The sequence below is a fragment of the Artemia sp. Qi Xiang Cuo genome, chromosome 1 (genome assembly GCF_049724085.1).
Source record: "Artemia sp. Qi Xiang Cuo chromosome 1, ASM4972408v1, whole genome shotgun sequence".
NCBI classification, from domain to species: Eukaryota; Metazoa; Arthropoda; class Branchiopoda; order Anostraca; family Artemiidae; genus Artemia; species Artemia sp. Qi Xiang Cuo.
The window spans coordinates 1,827,287-1,848,225 of record NC_142794.1 but is presented as its reverse complement, the minus strand read 5'-3'; the positions used below and the strand labels follow the sequence as shown (position 1 = coordinate 1,848,225).

At 35.7% G+C, this 20,939-nt stretch overlaps 2 protein-coding genes and 1 non-coding gene across 3 annotated transcripts in view; all 3 read left to right on the top strand.

Annotated features, from left to right (window-relative positions):
* LOC148955885 (uncharacterized) overlaps positions 1-20,939 on the top strand; it is a 395,061-nt gene that overhangs the window by 26,792 nt on the left and 347,330 nt on the right. The window lies entirely within an intron of this gene.
* Positions 13,244-13,439, top strand: LOC148955894 (U2 spliceosomal RNA). The gene has a single exon (XR_016142625.1). It is a non-coding gene; the product is annotated as a U2 spliceosomal RNA (small nuclear RNA).
* Positions 16,043-20,939, top strand: part of LOC148955893 (uncharacterized) — a 10,107-nt gene continuing 5,210 nt past the window's right edge. The window contains exon 1 of the mRNA XM_089097484.1: positions 16,043-16,310. Within this exon, the coding sequence (XP_088953610.1) occupies positions 16,043-16,310 (268 nt within the window). The remainder of the gene's footprint in view (positions 16,311-20,939) is intronic.

Sequence of the window (20,939 nt, the reverse complement as noted above, 5' to 3'; positions counted from 1 at the left end):
AGAGTGAAAAATTTGTCTCTCCTGATCCCAAAAATGTGCTTACTTGTTTAGTCCAACTCCTGGTTACTGAGTTATCACCATTTTCATCACTACGCTCTATGCACTTCTGAGTAATTTCCGCTTTCTGACTTTGTATTTTTCATCGTAATCGCATAGAAACTGGTGAACATGTTACAGAAAATGTGAAGAATCGACTAAGTCACAAATTCAAATTTGTGTCCGCGGTTCTGCACTACTTTGCGTTTTCCGCGCGAAGAAAAAACCGCAAATTTTGAGAATGAACGATGACCGAGTTTAAGATCTCTTTTCTGGCTAATTCGAGTCTCTCAATTCCAAAAATGTGGTTATTTTTGTAATGTGGTTATGTTTCTATGCCATACTCTAACAAAAACTCATACCATCTCTGTGAAGTTCCAAAGGAGATCACGCGTTCTTGATTGTAAGTAATTAACTAACGTTTCAGATCTCCTCAACAAACTTTCAGTAAAAAAAAAACATTTATTTAACTTAAATAACTTGACTTCAGCAACTCTGGACGTAAAAAGCATAGTATTATGAAGATAAAATAAAGAATACTAAACTACTTCAGATATTTCAAAAAAGTTAAACAATTACACGGATCATAGGAATGAAATAGCTGATTCGACTTGCTTCATCATAAAGATTGCTAAAAAGAAAATGAGGTTCTCACGGACAGGATACAGGTCGAAATCGACTTCCGACAATAAAAGCTACAAAAGTGCATTACTGATTGTACTGATTATCGCAACCTTTGCACGAACAGAGATCTGTGCATTTAAGGGAAGCTTTTGCACATTCGCAACTGTTTTTGCACTTTGTTTTACAGCCACATTTGAGCAGTTCCTTGCAAATTGTCGCTGCCTCAGGAAGGTTAGTCCAGAAAGGCTCCCAGTTTCCGTCATGCTTCACTTACCCGTATAAACCTGGATCCAGTGGGGAAAGTTCTTGACAACACGATGATGCCCACACCTGGGTCTGCAAGTAAGTGTGTTTGGCATGCTGCTCAAGACCAGCCGCTGTTGGGGGCAGTCTTTCCATTCCGGCTGTTTTTCGTGTGAAAAGCTCCTTCCGAAGACTGTTCACTTCAGAAAAGCCGCTTGATTTTTCGTATAGAAAGAAGGCGAATCACTGGATCTGTACAGTGACAATCTAGGAATGGGGCTCCTGATGTACAGAGAGTAAGGAAAGTCGGAAAAATGGATTCCACAGCTTTCCAGGTCTTCCAAACACCATGATTTCCATAAAAAGCAAAAGGAGAAGTCGTTTCGTTTCCAGAAAAGGCATGCAAAAAGAGAAGGCTGCGAGACCTGCCAGGTCCTAGAGGATAAGTAATATTATGAATGTAGAGTATTTTCGTCTTTGCTCCATGCCTATAGATGACAAACAGGTTTTCAATCTGAAGCTGCTGGAACAATGCTGTTACAGTCACAACCACATTAGAAGCCACAGTTCTGATGGCTATGAAGCTATAGTCACACTGAGCCTGATGAAAGGCATGGAGCAGAACAGGAGTATCATTCTCTTCGTGGTTGTTAAGTGTGAGGCCTTCGCGAAAAGCGATATCGCACGTTAAAATAACTGTGTCTCCAAGAGTAGCCACTACAAAGATGTTCTGCAATTCCTGGACTACCATAGTCACCAAAAAATGGAAGAGTCGACTCTTGTTCTAAGTTTCTTTCAAAAAGTCACGCTAGTTCATTCGAGGAACGGGATTCGGTCTATGAATCTTCACGGCATAAGACGAAGTTCTTCTTTGTTCACGCGTTTTTAAAACTGCTTCCTTCGAAGTGAAAATATCATAAGAAATTTTGTCTGTGCGCAAAGTTTCAAGAAATTTGTCTGTACGCGAATCAAATACCTCATATCGCTTTTATACTTAAGGCAGAAAAGACTATTAGTCACGTGGTGAGACTTTAAACAACATCAAGATATCACAGGAGCGGTAAGAATATAGTCTTCTGAATATTGTATGTCATGATACGAAGAAATTTATAAAAGGAAACAGAACTTATTAAAGGTAAATTGTACGTTACTTGTTCTCTTCTCATATGCTTTCTCTTTAAAAAAAAATACGTGCCACTTGGACTTTCTTCTGTTCTTTGTTAAACCTGATAGCGATGTGAGGTATTTCGAGTTGCAGTTTTAAACCCGCAAATGGTCCATTCATTCAGACCACAGTCGTCACTTCCACATTAAGGTGAACCAGAGTTTGTAATGTAGAAGTATGAAAGACAGTCCACACCCGGTGATGATGAAAGTGATGATAACTCAGTAACGAATGGTTGGATATTAAACGTAAGCACACTTTTAGACTCAAAATACTTGATTTAGCCATGAAACATACCCTAAGTGCATCTACTAGCTAAGAATACAGGAAACAGTACGACCCGGAGTTATAAAAATTACGATAATTCGGAAACTAATGATTTTATTTAAAATGTGGGCACATAATCAGAATAAAAAGACCGTAATCAACCAGAAACGACCCTTCAAACGTCCAAATCATTAAATTTCAAAAATACACAATTTTCCACACGGAAAAACCTGCTCAGAAAATGTGGTTCTGTCACCTGTCAGATTCTCCGTATTTTCCTGCATGTGTGTGCCAATCTTCATGCTTTTATCATAAAATGCACAAACCTTATGGAAATTGGTACTTATGTACCTAACTAGAAATTCACCGAATGATTTTCCAAGCAGCTCAAAAGAAGATATGTAAAAATAAAACATGTGCTTATTAAAAAAAAAAAAATGAATAACCCCTAAGGGAGGGGGGTATTCAAAAAGACAGGGTACTTTGTTTTTATCGAGATATAAAGAGAAAATGTGTTTAATTTCATTATTCGAAATGTCATCTTTCCTTCCCATTGGGAGGAAGGAAACCCTTCCAATATATTTAAAGAGGTTCATTTTTAAGCATTATTGTCATACTTGAGCACTTGTCTTATGAATGCAAAGCCTGGACAAACACAATAGCTGATACGCAGTTAAACCTCTCTGTACATAATTTCATTTGATCGTGAACTTAACTCTGTGCACATTGCTTCATAGTCATAAAGTCTTTGTCGTCAAAGGGCTTTTCAGCCTAGTGATTTTTTTTTTGTCACACTATCAATTTATAAGGTGAACAAATTATGACAATATATTCTGATGTTGTAGATTCAAGTACAGACCGCTTTACTTAAAATTTTGAGAATATTTTTATCTTCTTGAGTAGATTAACGTGACGATTGCTTCCTAAAATTTATATATGTACCGCAATTTTGATTCTTAGAATGTCTAATTTGGAAAGTTCTATGCACCATTTAAAAAGAAGCTTGACACTTTTATCAATTTCTTTAGAAAGTACAATTTAGAGATAAGAAAAAACTGCTGAGTTAAGAAAACTAAGTATTAAAGCTAGTTTAGTAAAAGCTAAGGTAGTTATGTAGTTTTGTTAAATTCCTATAAAATCCCATGTCTTCATGGAGAGTCTTTGGTTTGTTTAGGAGATAAATATTACCAATATTGAAATTTGTCACTGAATATAAATAATTCAAAATGAAACAGTTTGTCTTTACAGTTTAATTATAGTAAACAATTTTTAGACAAATATGTTTTCAAGCTCAAGTTGAATTTTGTCGTATTCAACTTAAAGCGAGGAAAATATCGAATTTTCAATTTCTACAATATATTCTGGGTTGAATGATCGTTTCCTATTATTCAAGTTCGGGGAGACTGAAAATGAATTAAAAACTCAAAAATTGCAACATTTAGTACCCATCTTCGACCCTATGGAGTGAAATATAAAAATTGCAGCTTAGTTATATAACGTGAAAATTATTGTATTCAAATGAGGAAAAAAATTCTTCCCGAAAAAGCAGTTCACGCCAAAAACAAGCAAGAAAAATTAAAATAAGCCAATATTTACGCCTGGTGGAATAACTAAAAGTTTCCCGGCCAGTCACTATCAAAATGGGCCAGTCTGGCGGGAAACCAGCCAATACGGCAACACTGCCTGAGTATCCTAAAATGTGTCATATTTATCTAAGATATGTCCAGCATAAAATCTCTAAGATTATAGAATCTTTTATTACCAGTTGTATTATTGATTAAAAGCCACTTTATAAACTTTTCCAAAACGACCACTTCATGGAAGCTGGCAGGGGGGGGGACCAAACCCCCTGGAAATTTTGGACCATAAAGTAATTATAAGGAAACCAAAGGAAAGAGAGCAGAATAGGGAAAAATCATGGAATAAATGTGTGTTTTTCTATTGTTGGCTGCCTGCCAATAGATTTTGATCATTAATAAGGAAAATAAAAGTTCTAATTTGTGACTGAGTGACCCCTTTCGAGTTTTCATGAACTTTTTTTCTATATGATTTGGTTGGAGCAACAAAAAATTCAAATTTTTGTATAATTATAGAAAACACAATGTAACAACTTAGTAAGGGGCAATTTCGGAAAAAAAAATATGCCGTCAACTTTTGGTTGTATTGCAAGAGTACCCATGAGCTGATATATGAAACAACTATAACCAGAAATTTTTCTCCTGAACGGAATGCTGGGAATTTCTGTATTTTCCCCTTGAACGGACACGTTTTTGGTGTTTTAATATCATTTTTTTTCCCAAGAGTGATTATATTTATCTAGTGAAGCCCGGCTTTAAATTTATCAATGGTCTTCAGGTCATAAGATTCAGACGTATTGAAAAAGTCTGAGAGTCTGGAAAATATTCAGAAAACAAATTAAGCCGGCATACCAGTCCTGATTTTAAATAGTTTGCCTTTCAAAGCGAGTATCAAGAAGAAGCCAAGAGAAAAGTAGAGATTTTTTAGCGCTAGGGTTGACGCGAAATCGCAAAAATGAGAGCAATAGCAGCCATAATATCTTACGTAGTCGAAATCAGATTTTGTAATAATTAGACCCTAATTTTCCCCTGAATTCATGGAAAATAACAAGAGTTTTGTTTCCTATAATTCATGATTTTAAACTAGATTTCGGGAAATTTACTAGATCCTCTAAATTTACTTGTTTTTTTTTTACTAGATCTAGTAAAATTCTACTGACGGTGGCAACCCTGGATATATTAATCGAAGCCTCAATTTAGAGAGACCGGCGTTAACTGGATCTCAACTCTCGGCACAAGTAGAAGAATGTGGTAAGATAAGCATTTTCCATATGAATTCACCCAAGAATGGGAAACTTTTGACTTGAGGACCATCACATCGTTCTAGTACTTTAAACCAGAAATAAACTGGGTCAGAATCTGCAAATTTCGTGAGATAAGCACAGAATGACAGCCTTTTCCATTATCTGGCAATGTTTTACACATCAGTCTCCTTTGCCAAATTTGGAAACTGGACAAGTAGTGGGATAATACTATTAGGTAGGCACAGCCCATCTAATTTAAAATTTTTAACTTATATTATTCTTTTCTCACAATCGGGACATACCGTCAGCATTTCCGTTACCTGTCCCCGGTCTCGATTTTATTTCGAAATCATATACTTGTAAGCACAGGGCCCACCGTGCTAATCGTCGGTTATCTGGCTTCATTATATTCAGCCATCTCAACGGGTTGTGATCCGTTAATATTTTAAATTTCCGTCCATGTAAATAATAGTCACGTTTTTTGACCGCATATATTATCGGAAGACATTCTTTTTCAATTCTGCTATAATTTAATTCTGCTTTTGATAATTTTCTGGATGCAAATGTGATTGGATGTTCCCCATCCTTAAAATCTTGGGATAAAACTGCCCCTAATCCGTAATCTGAACTGTCAGTTTGTAGCACAAGTGGTAAGGAAAAATCAGTATCCTTTCGCTACAAAGAGCATTTTTCAGTGTATCAAATGCATCTTGTTCCATTTCTGACCATTTAACGGGGTCTACGGCCCCCTTCCTTGTTAACTCCGTCAAAGGTGTAGCAATCGTTGCAAAATTCGGTATGAATTTTTGATAATATCCTGCTAACCCCAAAAATGACCGAACTTTTTTCTTTGTGGTCGGAACTGCTGCGTTTCTAATTTTTTCTGTTTTTTTCCCTTAATGGGGCTATTATACCGTTTCCTATTTGGTGTCTCAGGTATTCTGTCTGTGACTGTACTAATTTACATTTTTATACATTCAAAGTTAGACCTGCTCTCCTCAGCCCGGTTAATACTTGTTTAATGCGGATAATTTTGTATAATTTTCGGATGCATGTCGATATAAAATTGGTTCCATTATCTGTTAAAATTCCTTTCGGAATTCCGTGACGTGAGACATATTTCGCTAATTCTTCTGCGATTTTTGGTGATTTTACTGTTCGCATTGGGATATCTTCTGGGTATCTCGTAGCCAAATCATTAATAACTAGAATGAATCTGTTTCCCGCGATAGATTTCGGAAGTGGACCTACAATGTCCATTGAAATTCTCTCAAATGGTTTGCCAAAATGGGTATTTTTTTCATTGGAACTTTTTCATTTGGTTTTTTGTATGCGACTAATTGACAATCTTTGCATCTTTTACAAAAGTTGATAATATCCTTTTTTATTTCTTTCCGCTAAAAATGCTGCAAGACTCTCTCTCTTGTTCTTTCGGATCCTATGTGTCCCCTCGCTAGGCTTAAGTGCGCCAACTTTATTGTCACTGTCCTCAGTTCATGTGGCACCAAAAGTGGAACATTTCTAGGGTTTTCCACCGTCTCCATTATTTTATAAAGTAGATTTTCATTATTGAAAAACTGTTTAGGTTGCGGATTCTTTTGATTCGTTAATGCTACCTTAATTTTTCTGCAATCTCTATCATTTGTTTGTAATTCTGCGAATTTTTCGGGGGTTACCCCGAGTATTTCGGTTAATTCATCTTTGATTTCCTCTGCTTCTCTTTCTACGGTCAATATTTTCTTTTGTTTATGGTTATATTCCTTTTTGTCTGCTCTTTTTTTGCTTTTCGGTTTTCTTAGTTTTGCATTTTTTACGAACATCTCGTCGTTAAATTGAAATGGGTTTTGTATATTTTGATCATCATTTTCATTAGTGGGCGGCACAGCCTCATTTTTATTTTTTTTCTTGACTTCGTGTCACCGCCTTTACTTTTTTTTATCATGGAGGTTGCTTTTAGTGTAAGAAAATTTTCAATATTGCCGAAATCTCTCCTTAATAAAACGTCTACTGCAAGAGTACGTACAACCCCTACTTTTAATTCCTTTTAAACCGTATTTCCCTCTTTATTGGCTATTTCTATTGTGACCTGAGCTGTCGGACATTTATGTTTTGCTCCATAGTAGCATAGTGCTGCCACTTTAATTTTGTAATTTATGTCAGTTTTCTTTACCAAATCTTTCCGTACATAGGTTTAGTCGCTGCATGAATCGATAGCTATTTCTACCGATTTACCATTTAGTTCGCCATATACTTTGCGTGATTCTGCAAATGTGCAAGTTTTCATATTCTCCAGGCTTCTAACCCATGCGGTTCTCTTATACGTCTGAAACTTTTTCCCATTCTCTCGGGATCGATCGTTTTTCGGATTGTCCTGTCTTCCGTTTGCCCCATCGTCCCCTGTTCTGTAATTATTGTCGTAATTTTTTTTCGCGCTGCGGCAATCTGATGCATAATATCCTCGTTTATTACAGTTATAACAGGTAACGTCATACTGTTCCTGTTTTTGGCTGTATTTTCTACCGTCTTTATTTGGGCAATTGGTGCTATAGTGGCTGCCGGAGTTACAATGGTAGCACGTTGCTTACGTTTGTCTTTGCCATATCTGGTTAGTATTATTTTTATTCTCTGAGTAAGGGTATTCTTTCCTACCACTACCTCCTAACCTTGTTCTTGGTGGGAATGCCTCCCTCCTAATTTCAGTGTGCCTATCTGCTAATTCGGACATTTCTTCAATTGTTTGTGGGTTTTTCTCCTTTAAGTACATTCTCATATTTGGATGGGTATTTCTAAGAATTGTTCCATCGCTGTCTTATCCACTATTCCCGTTATCTTATCTTTTATTTCTTCCGGGTCTTCTAACATTCTATAGTTTTCTAACTCTAGCCATTTTAAACACATATCTTTCAATTTGTACCCGTGTTCTTTATGAGTTTCGTTGTCTCGTTTTCTTTCGTTTCTAAACCTTCTTTGAAAGTACTCGGGGGAGAGTTGAAACTTTTCAAAAATGGCTTGTTTTAGTCTTTCAAAATCTCTTGAGTACTCCATTGGTAATGCTTTATATGCAATTTGTGCTTTGTAGTTAAGGAAGGGTTGTATTCTTGTCCCCCAATTTTCTCTCGGCAATCCGCTTAATTCTGCCGTTTTTTCAAAAGTGTATATGTCCAAATGCGCATATTCATTTTCATTTAATGGTTGCAGGTTTATTACTTGAAATATCTCTATTTTCGAAGAATTTTGCGGCTACTGAAAATTTTCCCTCGCAATCATTTTCATTATAAGTTTCCTTTCTTCTCTTTCATACTTCTCTTTTTCTTCTTTGTCTATTCTATCTTTCTCTCTTTCTTGTCTATCTTTCTCTCTTTCTTTCTCCATGAAATTTAATAGTTGTTGTGTCATATCTATTTGGGTACTTTTTCGCGAGCTCCTGCTGGAAACTGAGCTTCTACTACTCCTGCTACTTGGCCTACTATGATTCTCACTGTCTTTATATTCTCTTATTTCGTTTTCTGAGTCTGCTCGTTGGATAATATTTTCTCTTACCCGCAACTGCCCTACTTTTTGTACCTCTTCTGAAGGGTGAGTTTGTTTTGTTTTGCCCAATCTTTCATGTAATGATTTTTCTCATGTATTATCGCCACTGTTTCTTTTTTTCGGGGTTCTCTATCTGAAAATAATTCTTTCTGAATTTGCCTTAGACTTTTTTCTTCTTCCCTGGTTCGTACCGGATAACGCTCTATTACTGAATTTTTTTTCAAGATTTCCTCTTCACACGTCCCAGAAATGTCTATTTCACCTGTTGAATGATATATGGTTTTATCTGATGGTGTTTTTCTTAGCGTATTTTCACCGGGAGTCGCATACAATTGTGTGTCTGAATCCGATTTGTGTTTTACCGTGGTAGATCTTGTCTGAATTCTCTTTTTGTCCGCCATTATTTCAAGGTTTATTTAACGTCTTCCGTCCAAATGAAAATCCTTTTATCATTGTAACTTCCGGTCTCTCGCTAAAAATTGCTGCGTCTTAATTAGCCTTATTTTTACACACTAATTAGTTGCGCGATATATTGATTTGTAAATTTTATTACCTATCTATCCAACTAGGCACAGCCCAGATAAAAAAATTTCTTTGCGATTTTTTTCTATATATGTAACCACAATAGGCTACTCTTGTAGGCTAAATTACTTGTCTCTTCGAAAACGCGGAATTCTTTTACTATCAGGTTTACTGATAGGACCTTTAATTGCTGCCACCACTTATTGGGGGGTAATGTACGGGGGTCACCACTTATTGGTGCAAAAATGGCGCAAAAAGTTTGCTATGCCACTTACTCGAGGGGGAGAACCCCTTGCCGGCCCAAATGTTAGTGGGATTTCCGCGCTTACTCCAACGGTTTTGTCTCTATCGGTACGCGTCTGTGCCCGATTTACAATATACCCTGCCTTAAGGTACTATAGCGTGATCGAATGGTCCCAGGGGCCAATTTAAAGGCCAAAGGGTTACCGGTAATATTCCTAACTATCTTCTTGGACTCGACCTAGGCTAAAAAGTAAAAGATTATATAGTATAAAAAATTTTACTGTAATCAGTCACGCTACAAAAAGGAACTGAACTAAAAAGGAACAATTTTCCCCAGCCCGCTCAGCAGGACGCGTGTCTGCGACGGGGTGACAGGAGGTAGTGAATTTGTCCAGCCAATCTGAGGGCTTACTAATTACTGGTTAAACATCCCCAACTGCGCACTTTAATACCTCGTGGTCTAATTAACCAACTACACAATTAGGAGGACAGAAAATGGTGCCACCAAAATTAAAGGAAGATTAATAATTATTACTAGGGGAAGGAAAATAATTAAGGGGCCAAAAGAAAATAATCTGGGAAGAACATTTATCTGAACAAACTAGGACCAAGGGTTCCAACATACATATATATATATATATATATATATATATATATATATATATATATATATATATATATATATATATATATATATATATATATATATATATATATTTTATTTTTATTTATTTATTTATTACCCGTCAAAAAAAGGTACAAAAGACGGAGTATCACTAAAAGAGAAAAAAAACACACACAAAAAATAAATTACAACACATTACACATAATCGAACAAATTACAAAGACGAGAAACAAAAACTCAATTATACACTACACTGCGGGTATGTAAGAAATTTTACTTTTTAAACTCCCAAGTACTGAAGAAACAAAAGCAATATGATTGATAACTTCAATTCAACTAACCTAGCCTACAGCAAAATGCTTTATAGCTTCAATTCATAATCGACAGACTCAATCAACTAGTCTAAATATGATACAAGAAGGTAAAACGACTAAATATGATAAGAGATGTGCAAATAAAATTAAATAGACAGCGATTTACTGCATTAGCTCACGGTACCAAGGGTTGGAAGATATGCTTTCTTTGTACAGTTTTATTTTTTCAGGTAGGGCTGTTGCTTAATCTATACCTTATTATTTTTTTAACAAGTATGCATTTTTTGTCCTTGATAAGAATTGTAGCAAGACCTTTCCGTACTTAAAAAAAGTGTCTTTAAGGTGTTTTGTCTCTAGCTTATTACAAATTCTTCAAAACGGGCTTTGATGCAGGAACTGGGAAAGGGATACTGCGTTATAAAGTCGAGCCAGAATTAAACGGTTTAAACGGATTTTAGATGAGACTACTCTACTGTAAGCAAAAGCCAGGCGTTTACGGAGATGATCAATAAGAAGGGAGTGGGTAGTTTTTAAATCCTTTCCAACAGGTAAACCAAGATAAATATTTTTCGACACAGGGGCTACAGATAGTTCTTCCAGCCTCAGAGACGAGACCTCTTCTTGGTGCCAGTTGAACAGCAGAATATCCGACTTCTGCGGGTTAAATTCTAGACCAATGCGACTGTAATTTGATTGTAGTGTGGAGAAGGTGGTCTCTGTACCTGCGACTGTGCGGCTGGGGTTCAGAATGTCATCGGCGTAAGCTATCATTGTAACGTCTATGCCACGAGCTATGCATGTTGTCTCGATAGCAAACTGTTGTTCAATAATACAATCAATAAAGGCACAAGGAGATGTGACTTATCTTTGTCGAGCACCCTTTTTTACTTGGACCACAGAATTCCCACGGTAGGACAGCATCACGTCTGGTGTATATTCAGTGAGGGATCGACCATGGCCAGGAAGTAGGAGTTCAGCCTGTAGGTGGTCGTACATATATTTAATGGGTGGTAGGATGTCCTTCTGTACACCTCTCTTTCCCATATCCAGAATGAGCTGGTCATGGAGAAGTGAGTCGTAGGCATGGCAGATGTCATTCAAACATATAAAAAGAAACTTCTTTGGTTCATTGGCGCCACCAAAGACAGAGGCCAAAGCAGGAATGGCTTTGCTACAACGGAACCCCTTTTGATGCCTAAAATTTAAAAAAGAGATTCAGCATTTTTCGTGGATTTAATTAGAGACAGCAAGTTCAAAAATTTTTTGAAACATTTGCGATACTTTGATTAATCTTAGCGAAGTACATTCCAAAGTATTTTTTCCTTTCTTCGGGACTGGCCTAAGCGACCCAGTACTGAATGCCGATGGTACGAGTCCAGTAGTGAAGATCATCTGAAAGAGAAGAGTTAGGTGTCCCATGAAAGTTGGGCTCCAATGGCTAAGGTGAAGGGCGGATACACGGTCAATGCCAGTCGACTTTTTCTTTTTCAACCGTCGGACCGCGGACGCAACCTGTGATTGGGTAACTATGAAATATGTATCTGGAATTGATGAGAGGAGGGATGAAAGCTTTTCTTGAACAGAAATGTTAAGATCATGTTTTGGGCACATATATATATATATATATATATTATATATATATATATATATATATATATATATATATATATATATATATATATATATATATATGTGAATATATATTATTATATATATATATATATATATATATATATATATATATATATATATATATATATATATATATATATATATATATATATATATATATATATATATATATATATATATATAATATATATAATATATATAATAATATATATATAATAATATATATATATATATATATATATATATATATATATATATATATATATATATATATATATATATATATATATATATATATATATATATATATATATATATATATATATATATATATATATATATATATATATATATATATATATATATTAATCAAAAGCACAAATGGTAAAATAAAACATGTCTCCCTTGTCCTTGCTAACTACGAACCCATTTAAATTGATTAATTCTACGTCGGCTTGTTGTTTTTGCGTATATTTGTTAAAGAAATTTAAAAGACAACGAAATTCCCCTCCCTGGACTCTAAAGAATACTCTTCCCCCCCTTCGGTCCGTGTCCAGAATGTTGTTTTGGAGGGAGGGGTATAAAATAAGTTAAAAACCCGTCTAAAATCTGTTTAAATGTACTGCATTACGTTTGAACGAGTCTGACAAAATATTGCAGGGGATTGGGCATTTGATCCGGCCTTGCCCCCCTAATTTCCATGAGTTGACGCTCTTGATTAATACCAGTGGTATCATTTCGCGAACAATTCGCGTGACAATTCTCATTACAAATGGCCTTGTTTTCTTGGGTATTTTTGTACAACAAATTCAAAACACAGAAAAATTATCCGCTCTGGATTATAAAAATACTTTTCTCCCTTCCCCTTAATTACCAAGAATTAACGCAGTTCATCAATGCTAGTTCCAACTATTGTCAGCTAAAAGGCCAAGATCATGTATCTCTGATTTAAGGCCTATATTCTCTAATTTTTAATTTCTTATTTATTTATTTTTTATGTAACAATTGTGTCCAAGTCTTAATAGGAAAACTTTCAGTTCATCATTAAAATTTTGAAATAAATTTTGATCTTATGGGAAGTGTCTTATGCTGATTAGAAAAATCTCAATACGAACTGATAAGTTTATTGTATATTATTTGAGCATTGCAGCCGAAATTAAACTTGCAACAAACCTTGTTACTCGTATTCTAACAAAGTCTTTAACAATCCTCATTAAATAATCGCTTCTCGGCCTTTTAGCTAAGATCAAAGTGTAGTATCTGTTCTTATCAGCTTAATATCTAATACGGTCCCTACATGGGGACCAGCCAGAATATTAAACCTATTTTTGGAAACCGGGGTGCTGCCAGTGCTTGCTCCACTCCTTCCATGAGTTGGCCCAGTATTGCAGTATCTTCGGGATAGGCGCACCTCTATCAACCAGAAATCAAAGTCCATGCACCAAAAAAAGTCCCCATGCATCTTTTTTGAAAATAGTCCGTAATTATTAACTACTGAAGTTTAAATAGAACCAAGATTCAAGTAGAATTGCTGAAGCGATTGTTTTTGGCTTCAAACGGCTTGGTTCTGCGGTGGGTTGTTAGTGGTAGTAGAGAGAAACCCCTGATTTTCTTTTCTCAAAAAGGTAAATTTGCAATCAAACGATTCAGACGTTTGACTATGAAAATGATATAGAACATTGCTATTTTAGAAAATAATTTTGAGACTTGACTCATTGATGGAAAAGTTGTGTACTCCTGCATCTCTTTAATAAATTATAACTACTGAATGGCATTCAAAGCAACCGGATTTATGTCGGAAGATATTAGTTAAATGTTAGACTTTTGCAATACAAAGTTTACACATAGTGAACGTATGTGTTCTGCAATGCAACCTTAACCATGAACAAGTCGCTCCTGGGGTGAGGTCTTCCCATTGAACATCGAACCAGTGATGCCAAACGTGGTACAATTGTACCATTTTGGTACATTTCACCTCTACTGCTAAGTTTGGTACAATTCCACAAAATTATGGTACAATTCAGTAATTTTGTACTGATGTTTGAATTCTTTCATGTATAAATCATCTTATTCGCCCTGATCATCTTCGCCATAGTCAGGATAAGAGATAAACACGCAGCAGTGATGTCAAACGTGGTACAATTGTACCATTTTAGTACATTTCACCTCTACTGGTACAATCCCACAAAATATGGTACATTTTACAATGTGGTACAATTCAATATTTTTGTACCTGTTTGTATTTTTTCATCTACAAATATTTTATGTCAACCTGATCTGTTCAGCATAGTCAAGATAAGAGACAGACAAGCAGTCACCTATTTTCTTTTTTACGTAAACAGACAGTCTACTTCTGACGTCCAAAGGTTGACAAAAACATCTTTCTGTGTATCTAATCTTACCAACTAAAAATGAAGCTGTAATGACACTTGGATTCGTGATGGTTGGGAATCTAGTGGAATAAAAACAAAAGCCAACCACCCAAGGTGAATCTCCTCAGTTTGAAAATTTTTATTAAGGAGATAGGAGCCTGCTGAGAGAAATTAAAAGTAAGTAGAAAAGTAATGGTAAATGTTGTTACCAAACTTTGAAAGCTGTGAAAGTTATCTTTTTTTTCAGAATTGCATAAAATGATTAATTTTACTTGTAGATAGATAGTTTATCATCCTTTCATCCTAGGCTAGAAATAATGTAAATAGTAATATTTGTGGGTGGGGGCAATTGAGGGTGGGGCACTCGCAATTGAGTCAAGGTCTAAAGCTATGATATAGATTTGATAGATTAATAAACATATATTTTTGTAAGATATTAAATAATCATCCCATTGTTTATATTTGAGTCTCTTAACTAAAATGGCTGCTGACCACTGTGTTAGGTGAATGCTGTGAATTTGAGCGCCTCTTCTCTTCTGAATGAGATGACATATAGTCTGAATTTGTCTGAATTAGTCTGAATGACGTATAGTCTGAAGTTTCAGTCTGAATTTGATTACTCAGATTCTGATACAGGAAAGGTGTCCTATTTCAGGCAAATTGTAGACTCGTGATAAAATTGGGCTAAACCTGTATCAGTGATTAAATAAAAAAAAAAAAAATTCATCTGAAAGTATGAAGCAACAGTAAAACTTAAAATGAACAGAAATTATCATTGACAGCACAATCGCGCTGCCTAAGTAAAGAACGATGTTAGCACAATGTATTATTATTTTTTTTCCTTTAGACCATGGCACTTCGTAACAAAGGAGTTGTCGTAGAAACTTGGAAAGGGCTCTTTTAATTGGAAATTGGAATGGCTAATACCCTTTTTAATAGTGGAAAGTGATTGGGGGCAACTAATCCCCCTCCCACGCCCACCCTCCCATTTGCCCATTATGTTTAAAAACTAAATTTTGCCTTTAGATTAAATCAAAATGAACTGTGTCTTACTAATTACCAATAAGGTATCTCAGCAATATCCCAAGAACGACTGAGGGTATTATGTTCAAACTTTCGGGGCTACTTGTGCTCTTAAAATTTAGCCACATCAAAATAGCGTAAGTGTGTCCCAGCTATCAAGGAAATTAAACAGATTTTTTTGCGAGTGGTATCAAGTTTTCTATTTCAGGTCAACTAGAAGAGGTCTGAACTAAATTAAACACTACTATTTGTGTCCAGATTTTTAAAAGGGTGTATGTTGTTAAGAATTGATGAACATTTTTCTCCGGCATACAAACAGCTGGCCAAACTATACGAGGGCTGCTATATATATTTCTGGCCTAATAATGAAAATACGCATATTTATCAACGAAAATTGTTTTATTGTTTTTCAAAATATTCTCCATCAAGATTTATACACTTTTGCATGCGCTCAAACCAATTTTCGAAGCACTTTTTCCACTCCGATTGAGACACCGCCAAAACATGGTATTTGAATGCTTCAACAGCATCTTCTGGCGACGAAAATCATTGTCCACGCATTTTTTTCTTGATGTGTGGGAATAAAAAGAAGTCATTGGGTGCCAAGTCAGGGCTGTACGGCGGATGACCCATCAATTCGACGTTTTGGTCGGTCAAAAAGGCGCTGGTTTGAGCCGATGTGTGAGAGCTCGCATTGTCATGGTGCAGAATGATGCGTCTTCTCTTGTTCGTTTTTCGAATTTCTCCGAAGACTTCAGACAAACAAATGGTGGTGTACCACTCAGAATTGACCGTCCTACGTTGCTCAAGCGGAACAGTCGCCACATGACCAGTTTAGCCGAAGAAACAGGCGACCATTTGCTTCGAAGTGCTTCTTCCACGAACAACTTTCGTTGGATTTGGCTCGTCTTTAAAAAAAACAAAAGATTTAAACTATTATTTTCTTTTTCCCTGAAAAGACTATGTCAATATAAAATGAAAACAAATTAATAAAAAAAAAATTTCACAAAATAAGTTTCTCAAAAAAAGTAAAGAACTCCATTGAACCAAAAATGAGCAAAAATGGAATCAAATAATCTACAAAGCGTGAAACTACCGCAAATCAGCATCAATAAATAAATGAAACCCAAACGAACAGAAATTACAATAAATAACCGAGTCAAGCTCAAAACGAGCAGAAATTAACATAAGTAAGGCTCAAAACCCCTATGCCTTCCCAAGGCCAGAACATAATTTACACTTTACTGAAAGAAAATACAAATGAATATGCATTGTAAGTTTAATATACATATATACTGATACTTAGTAATCAAAATGTTAATATTATTTGATTTATTAAAGTTATAAAAATGAAAACATTAATATTTTTTCAGTAAACTGCAATTTATGTTCTGGCCTTGGGAAAAATCTTGAGAAAACGTCTATAGAAAAAAAATATTATATTTTTTTATAATACAAGAATAATAACTACTATTTTTGATAATCCTTAATAACAAAATTTTATTTTTTAAAAAGCTAAAATAACTTCGTTTTAACTCTGACGTCATTTGAGGCTTTATTAATGAAACACTGCAAGTAATTTTTTTTCCTCATTCTAATCAGCTTTAAGTTTACAACTGGTAATTTATCAATTTTTTTTCGGTTTAACTGCTGCCCAGCTCATCCACTCGTATATCGGTAGAGCTGTTAAATATTTATTTACATACTATGGTATATTATAGATTTTATTTTGAAAATTAATTTTAATGCATTTTTTTTTCTATTCTGATATTTCTTTATGTAATATTATTAAAATTTTTTATAATAAATTTAAAGTTTGAAAAAAATAACTGGACTTTGTCTATTACACTTTTGTGCATTCTAATACCACACTGGCTATACATGACAAATGAAAAATTGTCAGCCAGTGGCAAACTGCGAAGAGTTTTTGTTCTGTCGTTGGCAAGTAAACTTCGAAAGTTTCGAGGTTTGTTTGGGTCTTCTTTTTCTTTCTTTTTGTTTAGTTACTTGACAAATTATTGGCTTATTGTTATTCATTTGTCAAAACTGGCTTACAAAATCCTAAATTTTCACAATTTTAAGTTTAATTTTCCATTTTTTTATTTTATTTCATCTTATATTTATTCAAATATTAAAATCTTAACTTTACAATTCTTTCTTTTTTATTTATTAACAAATGTTATAAGTAAAAAATTTTTGCAAAAACTCAAGTCATCAGTGTATATAAGTTGCTCAGTACTCAAGATATAATTATTGTCCGAATGGGTAATGTTCGGTTACAGCGTACCTTAGCTAAACCATTAGAGGAAATTATTGCATTATTACTGCTAAATCAATTTGAAACCTATTGGGATATTATCCTTGACAGTAGTGTTGCATTAGACTTGGCCCCTTTATTAGACTTTTTTGCCCCCAGGGCATAAATTACAATCCTTACCGTAAGGGGGACTGTCCTCAAAAACATAATTTCTATCTGGAAATCAACGAAGCTGAACACAATGGCTATCTCAAATTTTGATCTGATGTATGTAGGGAAACGGTGTGCGTGAAAGGGATTTTAGTCAACTTCCAATCACTTTCGACTATTAAAAAGCGCAAAAGCAACTCTAATTTCCTATTGAATGAGCACTTTTTGAAGTTTTTACGACAACTTCTTCGATAGGAAGTGCCCTGCTCTAAAGGAAAAAATTATTAAATCCTATATTGTGCCAATATTGTTCTTATCTACCCCCAGGGCATAACTTAAAACCCCTTCCCTGAGGACTGTGGGGATTATCCTCCTCGTTACTTAGTCAATGTTTATTGCCTCGGTCTCGAGTGTCCATATTCTTTACTGCTGCAGCGCGATTATGATTCCAATGATTGATGCACCATATGTGTATAAGTCTTATAGGCCCCCCTGTCGTAACGTAAACCAACTGCCCTTCGGGCTCTGAGGGGGGGTTATCATAAGGCCCTACATTATTTAAAGACAGGTAAAAAACCTTAAACAAACGAGGTATATAAAAATGTTGATTGGATTTGGAGGATAATGGTATGCGTAAGAGGGGCGTTAGTCGCTCCCGAATCACTTTCAACTATTAAAAAAAAACATTTGCCCTTTCAAAGTCCAATTGAATGAGCCCCTTGGAAGCTTCTACTACAACGCTTTCAATAAAAAAACTTGATGTGCCCCCAAGGTAAAACCTACAGCCCTTGCCCTGAGGACTGTGGGGGAGAGGTAGTCATCCTTAAAGACCTAATTTCTAGAACTTTATATAAGTCTAATATACCCCCGGGACATAACCTACAACCTTTGCACTGATGGTTCTGAGGGGGTTATCATCCTAAAAGACCTAATTACCAGAACGTTCAACAACATTGATCAAAAAAGATATCTCAAAATTTCGACTGGATGTGTTTTGGATAATGATAGGCGTGAGAGGGGCGTTAGTAGCTCTCGAATCACTTTCAACTATTAAAAAAGACAGTAGCCCTTTCACTGTCTAATTTAATTAGACCCTTGGAAGTTTATACGAGAACGCTGTAGATAACAACTTGATATGCTCCCAGTGTAAAACCTACATCCCTTGCCCTGAGGACTGGGGGGGGAGGGGTCTTCATCCTTAAATACCTACTGTAAACAACGGTAATCTAATCTTATTAAAATGGCTATATAAACTGTGTGAAGTGAGGTGTGTGGTGTCAAGGTGGGTGTGAGAGGGGGGTTAGTTGCCTTAAATCACTTTCGACTATTCAAAAGCGTACTAACCCTTTGAATTTCAAATTGAATGAGCCCTTTTTCTAGTTTTTACGACAAAGATTTCAATAAAAACCTTATACGTATCCAGGGTATATCTTACAATCCTTGCCCTGAAGGGGGTGGGGGAGTGTTCTTCTCAAAAATAGGTTTTCTATCTGTAAATCAAATACGCTGAACAAGACGGCTATCTCAAAAGTTTGATTGGAGGTGGTTGGGGAAATGATGGGTGGGGGGCAGCTAATTGCCCTCTAATCACGTTTGACTATTAAACAGGGCACTAGCCCTTTGACGTTCCAAACGAAAACTCTTGTTCGAAGTTTCTACGACAACACTTTTTATTAAAACCTTATATGACCCGAGGTAATAACTTAAAACCAGTGCCCTGAGGGCTGTGGGGGAGTTTCCTCCTCAAAAACATGTTTTTTTACTTAGTGTACTCTTTACTTAGTCCATGTTTCTTGTCTTGTTCTCGAGTGTCCCCGTTCTTTACTTAGGCAGCGCGATCGTGCTAACCATGATTTATGAAACAACTTTCTATATAAGTCTTATATGCCCCCAGGGCATAAATTACAACCCTTGCACTGAGGGCTCTGAGGGGGTTATCATCCTAAAAGACCTAATTTCTAGAACGTTCAACAATATGGAACAAAAGAGATATATCAAAATTTTGAGTGGATGTGTTTTGGATAAGGGTATAACTTATAATACTTTCCCTGAATGTTGTGGGGGAGTGCTCTTCTCAAAAATATGTTTTCTACATGAAAATAAAATACGCTGAACAAAAGGGCTATCTCAAAATTTTTATTGGATGCGTTTGGGAGAATGATGGGTGTGGGAGGGGGACTAGTTGCCATCCAATTACTTATGACTATTAAATAGTTGACTATCCCTTTCAATTTACAAACTAATGATCTTCTTTGAAGTTTCTACAACTCAGCCTTCTATAAAATATTTAGATGAAACTCTGTCATCACATACAACCATTGTCATGTGGGTGGTAGGGTCCTATCCTTCTCAAAAACATTTGTTCTATCTGTAAATGAACTACACTAAAAAAAACAGATATCACACATTTATGTTTGGAGGTTCTGGGTAAATGAGGGGCGGGGCAGGGGGGGCATCTAGTTACCCTCCAATTACGGTTGAAAAAGGAACAGGTCCCGAGCCCTTTGAATTTCCAAACGAATAATCGTCTTTCGTCTTTGAAGTTTTTACGACAAAGCTTTATATAAAAACCTTATGCCTCCAGGTAATAACTTATAACCCGTGACCAGTTGTATGTTGGGGAATGTCCTCCTCAAAAAAATGTTTTATCTGAAAATCAAGCTCGGCGAACAAATCGGCTATCACAAAATTTTGAGTGGATGTGTTTGGAGAACTGATAGGCGCGAGGGGGGGGGGGTCGAGGGGCCCTCCAATCACGTTTGACTATTGAAAAGGGCACTAGCTCTTTGAATTTTTAATCGAATGAGCATTTTTTGAAGTTTCTACGACAATACCTTCTATAAAAACTTTATATACCTCCAGGGCACGACTTAAAATCCTTGCCCTGAGAGTTGTGGGGGAGTGTCCTCCTAAAAAACATATTTTCTATCTGGAAATCAATTATACTTAACAAAATTTATTTCTCAAATTTTTGATTTGAAGTGTGTGGTGGAAGAATAGGCCTGGGAGGGGTAGTTGCCCTCCAATCGATTTCGACTCATAAAAACGGCACTAGACACTCCAAATTACAATCGAATGCGTCCTTTTCGAAGTTTCTAATACAACTCCTTCGAT